At 41.1% G+C, this 13,899-nt stretch overlaps 2 protein-coding genes across 4 annotated transcripts in view; one reads left to right on the top strand and one right to left on the bottom strand.

Moving 5' to 3' along the window:
* Positions 1–4,077, bottom strand: part of ctcf (CCCTC-binding factor (zinc finger protein)) — a 41,875-nt gene extending 37,798 nt beyond the window's left edge. Inside the window, exon 1 of one of the 3 annotated variants that reach the window (XM_043707054.1) lies at positions 3,952–4,077. Coding sequence is in view for 1 of the 3 variants with exons in the window: in XM_043707052.1 (XP_043562987.1) it covers positions 2,708–2,717 (10 nt within the window). In the remaining 2 variants the exon portion in view is untranslated. Of the gene's footprint in view, positions 1–2,707; positions 2,744–3,668; positions 3,887–3,951 lie in introns of those variants that run through there. The other 2 variants (XM_043707055.1, XM_043707052.1) reach the window with 2 other exon arrangements.
* LOC122558739 lies at positions 3,336–8,705 on the top strand. The gene is made up of 2 exons (XM_043707532.1): positions 3,336–3,750; positions 8,119–8,705. The coding sequence occupies exons 1-2, from the start codon at positions 3,336–3,338 to the stop codon at positions 8,454–8,456; spliced, it is 753 nt and encodes a 250-aa protein (XP_043563467.1). The 3' UTR covers positions 8,457–8,705.
* Positions 8,706–13,899: the final 5,194 nt, after the last annotated feature.

Below are 13,899 nucleotides of genomic sequence, written 5' to 3'. Positions count from 1 at the left end.
ACTCAGCGTAAAATATAAATTTATCATAAAATAGTCAGATGTTCAGCTCTTGCAGACATTACACCCATCATCCAGCTTTTTCACCTATAGCCAGTTCTCAACTGGACTTCAGTCAACATTTCTTAAAATTTACAGTCATAGAGATACACGGCACAGAAACAGACCTTTCAGTCCAACTCATCCGTGCCAAACAGATATTATTACCAGATAAATGAATCTAGTCCCATTTGCCAGCATTGGCCCGTATTCGTCTAAACCCTTCCTATTCATATACTTATCCAGATGCCTTTTACATGTTATGATTGTACCAGCCTCCACCACTTGTTCTATACATGCGCCACTCTCTACATCAAAAAGTTGACCCTTAAGTCCCTTATAAGTATTTCCCCTCTCACCTTAAACCTAGTGTTGGATTCCCTTAGCCTGCAGAAAAATCCTTGGCTATTTACCCGATCCATACTCCTGATTTGATAAAAACTTGTATAAGGTCACCCGTCAGCCGCAGACATTTCAGGGAAAATAGCCCCAACCTATTCAGCCTCTCCCTATAGCTCAAACCCTCTAACCTTGCCAACATCGTCACAAATCTTTTCTAAGCCCTTTCAAGTTTCACAAAATCTTTCCTACAGCATGGGTGGCACAGTGGTTAGCACTGCTGCCTCACAGTCCCAAGGACCTGGGTTCGATTCCCACTTCGGATAACTGTGTGGAGTTTGCACATTCTCCCAATGTCTGCATGGGTTTCCTTGGGTTCTCCAGTTTCCTCCCACAGTTCAAAGATGTGCAGGTTAGGTGAATTGGCATGCTAAATTGTCCTTTAGTGTTAGGTGCATTAGTCAGGGGTAAGTTTAGGGTAGGGCAATGGGTCTGGGTAGGTTGCTCTTCGGAGGGTCAGTGTGGACCTGTTGGGCTGAAGGGCCTTTCCCAAACTGTAGGTAAACTGATCTAGCAGGGAGACCGGAACTCAATGCAGTACTGCATTCCAAAAGCTTTTGGAATACTAGGATTTAGTGAAATAAAAGAATATACTGATGTCAAATTCACATGTAACCATCCAATTCCAGATATAGTATCACTTTATAGGAATGAAATCACAAAGCAAGCTCTCACTTATCTTGGAAATTTAATTAAGTACACTATGCCTCAGGAGAAGTCAACAATTCTATTTAACTCACTGTACTATTTCACATAACTTTTGGTCACTTTTACAAAGACATTAAAGACTACTGCCCTATATATTTATCAATAAATAACAAAGATACTGCATAGGAAGATTGAGTGACAGATCTGATTAGCACAATGCCTCATTTTAAACCTAACAGTGGAAACCGATTTTGCCCACACCTTCACGATATAGGTCCCTATCAGTCTTGTTTATGAAAAAACACAGAACAGTACAGGCCTTTCAGTCCACCAGGTCTGTGCCGATCACAATGCCATTCTAAACTAATCCCGTCTGCCTGCGCATGGTATATCCCTCTATTCCCTGACTGTTCACATGCTTGTCCAAATGCCTCTTAAACTGTGCTAACATATCTGCTTCTGCCACCACCTCTGGGGGAAAAAAGCTTGATTACCCACCCTATCCATGCCTCTCAATTTTATATACTTCTATTAGGTCACCCCTCAGCCTCCAATGTTCTAGTAAAAACAATTAAGTTTGTCCAACTTCCTCTTATAGCTAGGTAACATCCTGATAAATCTCTTTTGCACCCTCTCCATATCCTTCCTACATGGTGGCAACCAGAACTTTACACAATACTCCAAACGTGACCTTACTAAAATCAGTTGCAACTGACTTGCCAAATTTTATACTCAATGTTTTGACTGAGAAAGACAGGCATGCAGAATTATTTTTACCACAAATTGAATTCAAATTCCCTTAGGTGCTCTAGCAGGATTTGAACCAGAATCCCCAGAACATCACTTAGACCTCTGGATTAACAGTCTCGTGATAATGCCACTAGGCGACCACTACTTCCCACCTATTAATTTAGTATTTGTGTGGCTCCTCTTAACAAGCACCTAAGTCACCTCACATTGGTAAGCTCCCATCAATAGAAGAGATCATCTCAGCACAACCAGTTTCCATGGATGTGGTTGTAACTTTACAATCTGGCATAGGTATTTACATTTTATCAAAAATTTTTGTTTAAAATTCAAGCAACATGAAATGAATTTGACATCAAATGTTCAGCATAAAGTTACCATTAGTTCAGTTCCTTCAGCTGATGTGGAAACAGACTTTACCCTTGCAGGTTTGGAAAACTCCAATTTTCTTTCAATTTCAAAGAAAAAAGTGGCATGTAAATTCTTATGAAACTTGCAAGTAGTTGTGAAATATCCTCAAACCCACTCCATGATAAATAAAGTTAAATGGTGCACTAAACCTCCAAACACTGTTACCTATGATCAAGTTGCACTGAACCAACAGATGGACAAATTATTCTATTAATACTGCCCTCAAATTTTAAGAGTTATTTCAGCATAGCAACTTGACAGCAATTCAGAAACAGCTGCAAATCTACACTTTGCCCATTTCAGTTGACAGTCAGATTGCACTTTTAGGTCTGTAAGCATTATGTCAAGATTCATATTTTGCAATTCCAAAACAATAATCCTGATGTTGTTACACAGTATTGGGTTTCTCAAATCAGGAACTGTGCAGCTAAAAAAAAAGTATTCAGCACACCCTACCGATACTCACAAGAATACATTTTCCTCAAAGTGCATGGAACATCCACTTGAAATAGATAAAAACAACTTTAGGAGGTTAGAAAAATTTGCTGACAGTACAATTGTTGCTGTCTTTTACCCCCAAGTTCAGTCAAGTGCCATATTCTGAGAAAATGCAGGAATTCTTGAAGTCTTAATGGCTACAATTCAATTTAAAAGTTCAGATTAAAAATTGACTAGGCCTTTTACATTTGTAATAGTTGAGAAATAGTTATGGTAAATGCATAATTTAACAAGTTTTAAAATAATTATACTTCCTATTTAAAATGTGGAATATTTTGCATAAAATGACAACTCACTACTTTTAATTAATGTAAAATATTTATAAACCATTATGACTATTTAATCTTTTGATTTAAGCGCTACGTTGATTACAGTAAATTTGCTTAGGTTAGGCTTAACACCAAAGCGAGAGTCAGGCCAGACTATGTGCTACTTCCTTCTCAAAGACACTTGACATATTGCATTTGCAAATAATGGATTTGTTTATCTAGATTGATTCATACTAGAAGTAAAAGTTTTGGAAGGTAGGTATTGTGAGGGGTGGGTGGTAGGGTTGCCATCGTTTGTTGGATTAAGATTGTAAAGCTTCATTAAAAATGAGTCTGGTTTGCTTAAAATGGCGACGGGATGGGGAGGGCGAGAGCGATATGTTTCCATTCCCTCTCTGCCCCCCCCCACAATCTCCCGTTAGAAATAACCCGCCACTTTGCCCTGCCGCCTGCGATCAGCCCGGTTATAGAGGGAGCTCTTTGCAATTTACTGCCACCGAGCGGGCCCTGGCGATAGACACAGAGAGAGAGGGAGGAAGGCACTGGCAGTCGGACGGACGGGGGAGGGGAAGTGAGTGGGAAGGAAGGCAGGCGCTGCTGTGGAGCGGCCGCAGCCGGGGAGCCGAGCCGCGGGAACAAAGAGGAAAGGCCCGGCCTCACCTCCCGCATACTAGCAACCAGCCCCAGAGAGGACTCAGCCGCCGCAACCGCCCCTCCCCCAAGCGGGCCTTCGGACGGCGAGGTGATTTTTATTTTTCGGGGCCGCCTTTTGGGGAGATTTCTTTAGCTACAGGATTGCAAGTTTTTTTTTCCCCGAGTATTTTTTCTGTCTGAATATAACGATAGAGGGAGACAAACACACCCAGCGCCGACAAGCCCCATCGTGACACCTAGAGGCGGCACAAAGGACCTGCATTTGGCCCCTCTAACCGTTCTCACTTACATTTTCACCGTCTTTTCTTGCAAGAAAACTCCCTTTCGGTGTCTCCCCGTGCCCGCGTGAGGCGCCCGGCCACCCGAAACACCGTGAAAGCGCGGCACCAATCGGTTAAAACGTTCCCATTAGAGCAGAGAAGAGAAAATGGCGGCGCCCTCCCTGATTGCGCATGCTCGGCAGCGCCACAACTGTGGGGACATGCGCAGGGCACTGTGGGTAGTAGACTGAAAACGCGCGAACATTTCGCTTTCAAAAAGAAACGGTTTAAACGGTTGCAAGGGAGCGACGACCGGGTCGAGAGGCCGCCATCCCGGAGGTGACGTCTACAGGGAACAACGTGGTGTCTCCGGCATGATTTGGCGAAAAACAGGCCAAGTGGTTTCCCCAATCGAATCTGTTTGTACCTGTTGCTGTCGACTTTGTCAGACCATTTTATAAATGCTGGAAGAGCACAGCAATTCAGGCAGCATCCGAGGACAGGCCTGTCCTCGGATGCTGCCTGAATTGCTGTGCTCTTCCAACACCACTGATCCAGAATCTAGTTTCCAGCGTCTGCAGTCATTGTTTTTACCACCATTTTATAAATGCTGTTATGTGTAAGCTATCTTAATGGATAAGTTAAATAAATTACGTTTCTGCAATTAAAGGCAACAAGATAACTGCTGGAAATACAAATAAACGGTGTTGGCCTTTTTGGGCAGAACCATTGAGATTTTGCCCAAAACATTGAGCTGCCACATCTTCCTTGAGGTTTCATTAACCAAGTCTTTTATCCCTATTTTTTGATATTTGAACTAATAAACTGATGAAATTGGCAGACACCCAGCAGATGAAATTTATTCAAGGAAGTGACACATTTTAGTAGGAAGATTGAGGAATGTGTGAAATGGCATAAACTATACAGTATTGTTCTGAGGTGTGGCAACAGAAACTTTGAGGGTGTGTACACAAGTTGAAGGTGGAGGAATAAGTTAAGAAAATGGTCTTCAAGACATACAGAATTCCTTGTTTTTTATAAAGTGAAGCATTGTACAAAGTCAAAGTTATGTGAAATCTTGACAAACTTTGTAAGGCCCCAACTGGAATATTGCATGCTTTAAGAATTTGTTGTGTTGCTCTAGTTTTACCAGACCATAGGGGCTTCTCTCATTTGAGAGAAGCAACTGGTGGTGATATAACCTGAGCTGAAAATGTGATGCTGGAAAAGCGCAGCAGGTCAGGCAGCATCCAGGGAACAGGAGAATCGACGTTTCGGGCATAATTCAGTGATATAACCTGAGGGCCACTAGATCTCAAGGAAGGGAAGAGGTTGAGAAGGAGAGTCTTTCATGGCAACCTCAAACCAGTGATGGGAATTGAACCCATGCTGTTGGTGTTACACTGCTCAGCAAACCAACAATCCAGCCAACTGAGCTGAACCAATTCCTGCTTTAAGAGCCAGGAATTGGTTTAGCTCAGTTAGTTGTAGCGAAGCTGCAGAGGAGATTCACTAGAATGGAACCATGGATGGTGAACTTTGGTAACTGGAAAGGCTTCAGAATCTGAGGTGTTTTTTTCTCAAGAGTAGGGAGACTAAATGGAAATTTAGCAGAGGTGTTTGAAATCACGAAGGTTTTTAATACAAGAAAACAAAGAGGAACTGTTCCCAGTGATATAAAGGTCTGTAATAAAAGGATGTAGAATTAAGATATTTGGAAAAAGATGCAGAAATAAAATGAGGTGTCAGTTTTATACTATATGCCTCAAGCTGTTATGGCCTGAATGCACTGCCTGACAGATGGGTGGAAGAAGATTCAATATAATTCAAATGGAAAATGGATGAAAAAATGCCAAACTTAAGGGAGTATGTAGCAAAGCAGGACTAAGTGTAAAAATCTATCAAAGAGTTGGCATATGTACAATGAACAAAAGGCTCAATTATTGATATAGTATTCAAAGAAAGTGTTAGAAGTACTTTCCCTTAATACCACTATAATTTTTTCCTATGGTAGAGTGGTAAACTGATAGTTAGATCAACTTTATCCCCTCATTGATTGTTTTTAATTTTTTTTCCCTGGGGTGGCTCAGTGGTTAGCTGCTGCCTCACAGCACCAGGGACCTAGGTTCAATTCTTGCCTTAGATGAGTGTCTGTGTGGCATTTGCGCATTCTCCCTGTGTCTGTGTGGGTTTTCTCCCACAATCCAAAGATGTGTGGGTCAGGTGAGTTGGCCATGCTAAATTGCTCAGAGTGTTAGGTGCATTAGTCAAGGGTAAATGTAAGGGCTGGGTGGGTTACTCTTCAGAAGGACAGTGTGAATTTGTTGGGCCACAGGGCCTGTTTTCATACTGTTTGGAATCAAATCTAAATCTTTAACCAAGTTTGCTTTGCTCTTTTATGTAATAATTCTCTCATTCTTAAAGTCTCATTGTAGATTATGGCTCTGCAGCTACTGGACACCCAAAAATATCAATAAAACCAATGCTCTCATTTTATTAAATTATTTATACAGTTTATCTTATTCAGGTAGATTTGGTATCTGCCTTCTCAATTTTCCAGATAAAACAGATGTAAAACCCCACTCTCCAGCAATTGTTTTGTAGTTCCACCATTAGACACTTACAAACAGTATAAGTGTCACTTAGACTAGAGAGAAATGAAAGGAAATTCCAAGTGTTGAATGGTGGTAGAACAATGTCAGAAGTCACACAACACCAGATTATAGTCCAACAAGTTTATTTGAAATCACAAGCTTTCAGAGCGGTGTTTCTTCATCCACCCCAGTCCAGCAACGGCACCTCCACACAGTGATAGAATGTACAGATCAGGAAGGTCTCCAGTTTTGGTCTTGATTTGTGGTGAATTTTGAGTTTATCACAGCCAAAATGCTATACATTATAAATATTTGCAACATTTATTGATTAGGAAATAAAAGGTCTTGTAGGTTCATATTCCTAGCTACTATTCAGTCATCTGTCTTGAAAGTGCATACTAATGAATTATCTGTGGTGTACTGTGATGAATAGATTACCAAGTTCATGGTCACTTATGTGAATGAGGACATTTTGGGCAACAGACTTGTGCTAATAGTGAATAAAACTAAATTCTGGCATAAGTCCACACCTTCACACAAGAATGGAAGAAAATTGCAAATGTAATTATACATAAATCCGGCAGAGATTGAAACAAATGTACACAAAAGGCAAGTGAAGAAGAGCTTTAATTACAGGTTAATTGCAGACTTAAGTTTGATGCAATAATTTTGTTTTATAGTTATATTCTACATCAGCATTTAACCTATCTTTCATCTCTGGAAGATATTTGAATCTTGCTGGGAGACACTTCCACAGTTAACAATATTATGTTAACCTCTACCCAAGCTGTCGTCATTCATGTATGAGCCTTATCAGCAGTGTATTTTAGGCAGTTGAATCATAACTTGAATTGTCTTCTATCTCCGTATGCTTTGGTGATGAAGCAACACACTGGTACAATTTTCATTGACGTGGTGTTGCTGAGACAACATTTGAAAAAAGACCGTCTCTCCTTAAATTTCTCCATTTATAATTTCTTTTTAAGTTTGTTCTTGGGATTTGGATATTGCCGGATGGACTAGCCTTTTGTGCCCATCTCTAATTGCCCAAACGGCAGTTAGGGTCAACCTTGTGGTAGGCTTAGAGTTACATCTAGGTCAGATAAGTTAAGTATGGCAGATTTCCTTCCCTGGAGGACATTAGTGTACCAGATGGGTTTTTATAACAATCGTCAGTGGTTATGTGGTCGTCATTAGACAAGTTTCTTTACTGAATTTATGTTTCACCACCTGCTTTGGAGAGATTTGAATGCAGGCCCCACAGCATTAGCCTGGGATTCTGGATTATTAAAAGGTAAAGTTATCATAGAGCTGCTGGACTACAGGACAGCTTTTTAAATAGAAAGAAATGTCAGCCGAGGGGAGAAATTGAGAAGGAGAGTCCTTCATGGTAGTCTCAGGTGGTGTGGAATTGAACCTACAAAGTTGGCATCTCTACAAACCGTCCTTTTTCAAGATAGTGACCAAGTAGCAGCACAACATGTGAGCATCTCAGCCCAGGATCCCAGAGCTAGTCTACTCCGTTGGCTTCTTTTTCTTTCTATGCCTTTTAAAAAATATTTCCATTTACTATGGCACCTTATATTCTTCTAACGACTTTAGCAGAAGACATCTTCTCCCAGCCCACGTCCAGCGACAAGATGGCTTCCAACAGCCTGGAATGGCAGTATAGCCCTGGCGGCTGGCAGGCAGTCTTGCCCAAGAGGGCGATGTCAGCCTGGAGTGCCTTCTTGTCCTGCTGTGGAATTCTTGGAGGACTTCGGCACCTTCTGGGTATTCCAGCAGCTCGGTGTGAAGGTCTCGACTTTGTGGTGGTCTCGTCCTTGCTTCAGAGGTGCATCTGGGTCTTCCAATGGTCCAGCATAGAGATCTTGTCTCAGCGTGTTTGTCTTGGCCCAGCCCTATGTGGCAATTTGGCCCAGTTTTACAGCATACCCTGAACCCAGGAGTCATTAATTGAACTGTGATGAACTTGTACTTTTTTTTCTTCTTATTTATGACTATGTCATTAATTTAGACACTGTGATTTAGCAACTTATGTAACTTTCACTTTCTTTTTGTAAAAATGCTCATGACAACAAATTGCTATTCTATTCGTAACTTGGCAATTACTTTATCTTCCTAAATAGTCTATGCATAAATGAATATTGTTCAGAGGCAACAAAATAAAACCAGTCACTTAAAACCTGTTTCACAGATTTCATGTTGGGATCATTAGGATAAACTATGCTATCAGTCTGTCCTGCTAACCTGGAAGTAAGTGAAATCCGCTGAATTAAGCTGTTTTTATGTTATAGGGCCTCGGAGAATGTTTTAAACATGTCACTCTGTTACATTTATATGAAAGAACTCAGCCAGTCTCCCCCATTAGCTGGCTGCAAAGTGGCACCTGGTATTTTGATTTTGTGCAAACTGGTTGTGACATCCAGGCCAGGGTGCAAGTATATAGGTGCATTCCAATTAGACCAAGAACAAGTAATGTCTTGATCTAAGTACACCACATATTTATAAGTCATGCTGTAAATGCCAAAATTTGCTACTGTTACTGTCAAGCTAGCTTTTTTGCTGGCCAAAAGCAGAAGAGCACCAGAGAGTGAGATCCGCTGAATTTGTATTGTAAAGTCTGAAGACTTTAGATTGATATTATGGACAGATGAGGAACATTTGTGTATTAGATGCCAGTAGTACAAGGTTTGATAAAAACAACTTTACAAAAGTACTACAGTAACAGATGAGATTTTTTTTTACCCTCAATAATTAAGATGCAAAGGTTATGAAATTCATTCATATCTTCCGCAGGCCTACTTCCATGCATTCCATGTGAACTTAATGCAATTGGAGGGGTACATTTAGGTGCATCCCCTGCATGTGGTCAAAAGTGCAAGACTGTGACATCACATACGTAATCAGGCTGATGCAACACAAAAATGGTAAAATTGGAATGTGTAGAGAATACCTTCCTTATATATGGAGCAACAAAGATTAGCCAGCAAGATGGATCTAGCTTTGGAGCTGTTTCAAAACCACCCAATAAGTTGCAGCTGAGCTGCTCAGGCAAAACTAGTGGAGACATAGTGACGAGTTGCTTGTGGAATTTGAAGATTACTGTTGACCACAGACAGGCTGACAGAATTACATGTATTGCATTACTGTGCTGACAGTAATTGCAGAGCCAGATATGCAGAAAAGGGAGTACAAACGGAACCAATGCAAGAAGGGAGGGGTTAAACTATTCTCTTTAGAACTCGGTCTTCTTGGGGCATCAGACTGACATTGGGTGAGCCAGGACAATGCCTCAAGAAGCTTCACTTCACTGAGAAGGTATTGATTTGGTTGTGTCATCCTCACAAAGATCTAGAGCCTTAAACCAGGGTGAGAGTCCAAAGTCCATTGAAGTATCCGGGAGGCGACAAAGCCCCTGTACACGTAGATAGCAGACTTCATCCTCTTCCACCTGAGGGAAGATCAGGTTGAAAGGGCAAATATCGGGCGTTCTGATAGTGCTGGGTAATAACGACTGCTCACACATGACACACAAACTTCAAAGGGAAGGGCATTGTAACTGCCAGAACTGTCAGTCAGTAAATGTGCTGTTGGTGTGTGAACACAGCAAGAATGACTTGTTATTGGAGGCAAACATGATGCTTTCACTCTTCAACAGTCTATTACCAACTATTTGTGGGCCTCCAAGACAGAGAACGGGATGGCTGCTTGGATCCTCCCATCCAAGGCTTATGATCCTCTTCAGCCATTACATCGCACAAAATTGGTCGGCCTTCAACAAAAGCCTGGAGCTACCTGCAAAACTGTGAATTAACATTGGTCTGTGAAAGCAGACAATTTTCTTTCTAATTAGCTCAGGGGAGTTTTGCAATACATGGCTGATGGTGTGTGTGTGTGCTGTAAGTTCCACAACATCACAAGCAACTACCTCCTGGAATACAGAGGACACTTTGGGAGGATTAGGAAGAGGCAGTGAGGAGACCATATACATCAGGGGCAACAAGAAGGAGAAAGAGTGACTGCATAGTGAGGCTTTACTTCAGTTGAAGTGAATATCTTCACTCTCAACATGGACCCATCATCCTCTTACAAAATATTCACTTCAGAGTCTCCATGACAAAGTTCCCGTGGGCTGCATCATCAATAATTTCCAACAGCAACAACCTTTCAATAATTTTATCTATAATACAAAAAGACACAGAATATGTACAATCACCTTTGTACACTCCCTTCTTATCTGTCTTGTGCACGCCTCTGCCTGGCTGAGTGCTTCTATGTAATGCCACCCCAATGGTTAACAGTATGGCTGGTAACTTTCAATAGTGGAGACTAAAGAGGCCTTGGAAGATGGGCTTGAGTATTGGCTTCAGGCACAGGTAGAGTGGTTGAGGTGGGAGTACAAATGCAGTCATCATACAGGAAGTCAGCAAGTCTTTACTACACAGAACTACTGCCACTCCCCTGAGAAAAGCACTTCAGCACTATTTATCATCGGTTGGAGCAGATTACAGGATTTCTGTTGGAGCCCGCCAACCCATCGAGCATTGAAGTCTATATTCATGATGGTGACTGTCCATGTCTAGGTGGTAGCAAACATAGACAAGATGCAACTTAAGGATGTCATGACCACTTCCTGAGCTTCTGCTAGAGCACTGACGCATCAGCAGGATTCCAGCAGTGTTACCATGGAAGCTGAGACAGTGTATAGATTGGTCTGGTGTTGGTGCTATTAAAGTAACCCTACTCTCCATGTGATTGTCTGTGCCACTGTGAAGCCATTCTCCTCCATATGTATAGCCTGTGACTCTAATAGGCTTGTAAATGCAAGCACGTTGCTCATGTTCGTCAAGATTTTCCCAAAGCCTACACAAACAAGATTTGAACCATTGTAGTAGAACAGGGAATATGTAAATGAACTAACTAATTGTTCTTGCTTGCTTGCTGCAGCTTACTCAGGCCAAATAACTGATTCATCATAGGCATATCTTGACTAGCCTCTAGACTATACACTGTGCTGAGCTGTTGGGTGAAAATGCTACATCAAGTGATGGTGCTGTTTTATTTCCCCAGACTAAGTTGATCCTTGATCTGCTTCTAACGGAGCTTAGCAGGCAACAGATTCTGGCTTCCTAAAAGCATGGGGGTAGAGATAAAGGATGGGAATGGAGAGGAAAGCAGAACGTCAACAGTCAATTCAATGGTCATTTAAATTTCATGGATCAGGAGCCAGTGAAGAAGGTGCAGAATGCAGCAACCGCAATCATGCAAGTTGCACCCAATGTTAGTAGAATTGTTACCCATGATCCACAGAGCCATCTCCTCCAAGGCACTAAAGGGATGTTTGACCTGTCCTTCACAGGTCCTCATCCTCTCCCACCTGCGTACACCATATTATTCTACAAAGGGAAGGGCAGGTTGTCAGTGATTGTGTGCCAATGTGTTTAGGGATGCCTGTTATAGTTGAATAGAAGTGTGATGAGTAATGACTTCACTTATTTGCATAACTAATAAAGCTTAAATTATAAAATGTACTGCACATAAACTTGCGATGAAAAGCCTTAATATGTATGTATTAATGGGATATTTGGAATGTCTTAGTAACAAAATCTTAAAATTGGCAGCTCTTTAGGTACCAGATATAGTGATGTAACTTTAAGGGAATAAAAAAACACATGGAGCTTTAGCTAGGACAAATTTGGGCCCCAGTAAATTTAGCTTGTTGGTCATAAACAAAAGCCAGTATCAGGAGAGAGACTTAGAAATATGGATAAAAAGTTAGCATTTCTATAATACACTGTCGGTCGACAGATTTTTTGTAATAGGTTGAGCGGTTGCCAATAAATCCCAACATTCGACTTGGTTATTGACTAAAGTTCATAGGTCTGAGGATTGCTGTAAGACTCTGGTATTTGAGATGGAAGTACAGACAGATTGCCTTAAGAAAGAGAAAGATAGAGAATACGCAACAGACAGCAGTCAACTATGTCACTTCAACACAAGGTAAACTGAGAAGTTGTAGGTTGGAAGAATATCCCATTACAGTTGACATCTGAAAGTTGCCAGTTTGGTTATTCCTTGACAAGAATGTTGTTATTCAGGTTTAATAAAGCCTCCAAATCCTGTGATGATGCTGTCACTTTAAAAAAGATATTTTATCCTTGGTTTTTTGAAAAGAGGTCTAAAAGCAAGGTGCTGAAGAGTTTGGGAAGGGTCTAGTTTAACAATGGAAGGCGAGTGGCCAGGTTTCCCAATTCAGCCTTTTCTAGTTTGCTTTTAGATGTAGCAGTCACAAGATGCGTGAGTCCAGCTTCAGTAAAGAACTGCTTTGATCTTCTTCTTAAATCCCTTTGGATGTTGCTCCCTCCTGCCTGTAAGAATCTGTGTTTGAATTTCCCTTTTTGCCAAGGGTTGTGTTTATGAGGTATTGCCGTACTGGAACAGTTAATTAGTAATAGTTGCTACATCGGCTCGGTTAGGTTTTCCAAAAGTTAAGTTATTCTAAATTCTATTTTCTTTCGTTTGTGTTTCAACTGTGGTATTTTGCTTAAAGCCGAGTGGTTTGACCTTCTTCACCACATTTGCCTTTAAAATAAGAAAAAGTTAAGATCTAGGCTGCCTCCTTAAAATATTTTGAGGGGGTCTGGCCTTGTCCATTCAAATCCCTACAATGTCCAAGGGTGAGGTGTAGTATAAGCTTGTTAAGAATGAATCTTCAGTGTCAAAGAGTGTTGCAGAGTGAACAATGGTCCATCAAGCTGTATGTGGAGGTGATTGCGACATGTGATACACAGATGCATTTGTTTACATTAACCACCAGAGGTCATTCTATTGTTGAACAGACTGGGCATTCTGCTGTTGTTGCATGCTTCCATTCCCTTTGCAGGGTCAGTCTTGAATCCTGCCATAAACATGATTTCCTTCTCAGTTTCCGTTTCCTCAGAAGAGGGAACCTAGGGTGCCGTTGTGCTTTGATCATTTTGACAATTTTTCATAATTTATTGATGATACTTAGTTGTACCTTTCCATTTTCTCTTCTGATTCCATGATTATTGGTAGGCTAGAATTCCCTTTCTGGAGCCATCCAAAATTAATTTACTTTGCACCAGGAACCATTCCTGTGAATCTCTGATGGCCAGCCAGATTCCCACTCCCACCTACCAGTCAAATAGCGGCTCCTTTAGATTTGGATAGAAGTAGCATCTTGCTGAAACTTGAGCAGAGATTTTACTAGACCTGAGTATTTGCATCCTGGCACCTGAACACTATGATCCCACTGCAAGATATCAGTGCTGTCAATATCAAGGGAAAAAAAACTGGAATAATTTAAGAGACAGTTTGAATATTGTTAGTAGAAAACTAGATTCTTTTGGCATAGATGAA

Source organism: Chiloscyllium plagiosum, chromosome 17 (assembly GCF_004010195.1).
Source record: "Chiloscyllium plagiosum isolate BGI_BamShark_2017 chromosome 17, ASM401019v2, whole genome shotgun sequence".
Classification (NCBI taxonomy): domain Eukaryota; kingdom Metazoa; phylum Chordata; class Chondrichthyes; order Orectolobiformes; family Hemiscylliidae; genus Chiloscyllium; species Chiloscyllium plagiosum.
This window is presented reverse-complemented; position numbering and strand designations above follow the sequence as displayed.

Bases quoted from the DNA above. Each gene is read 5' to 3' on its own strand.
- LOC122558739 (XM_043707532.1), top strand. From the start codon at position 3,336: ATGAGTCTGGTTTGCTTAAAATGGCGACGGGATGGGGAGGGCGAGAGC. The intron at 3,751-8,118 runs GTGATTTTTATT...TAACGACTTTAG, and splicing joins GCGGGCCTTCGGACGGCGAG to CAGAAGACATCTTCTCCCAG.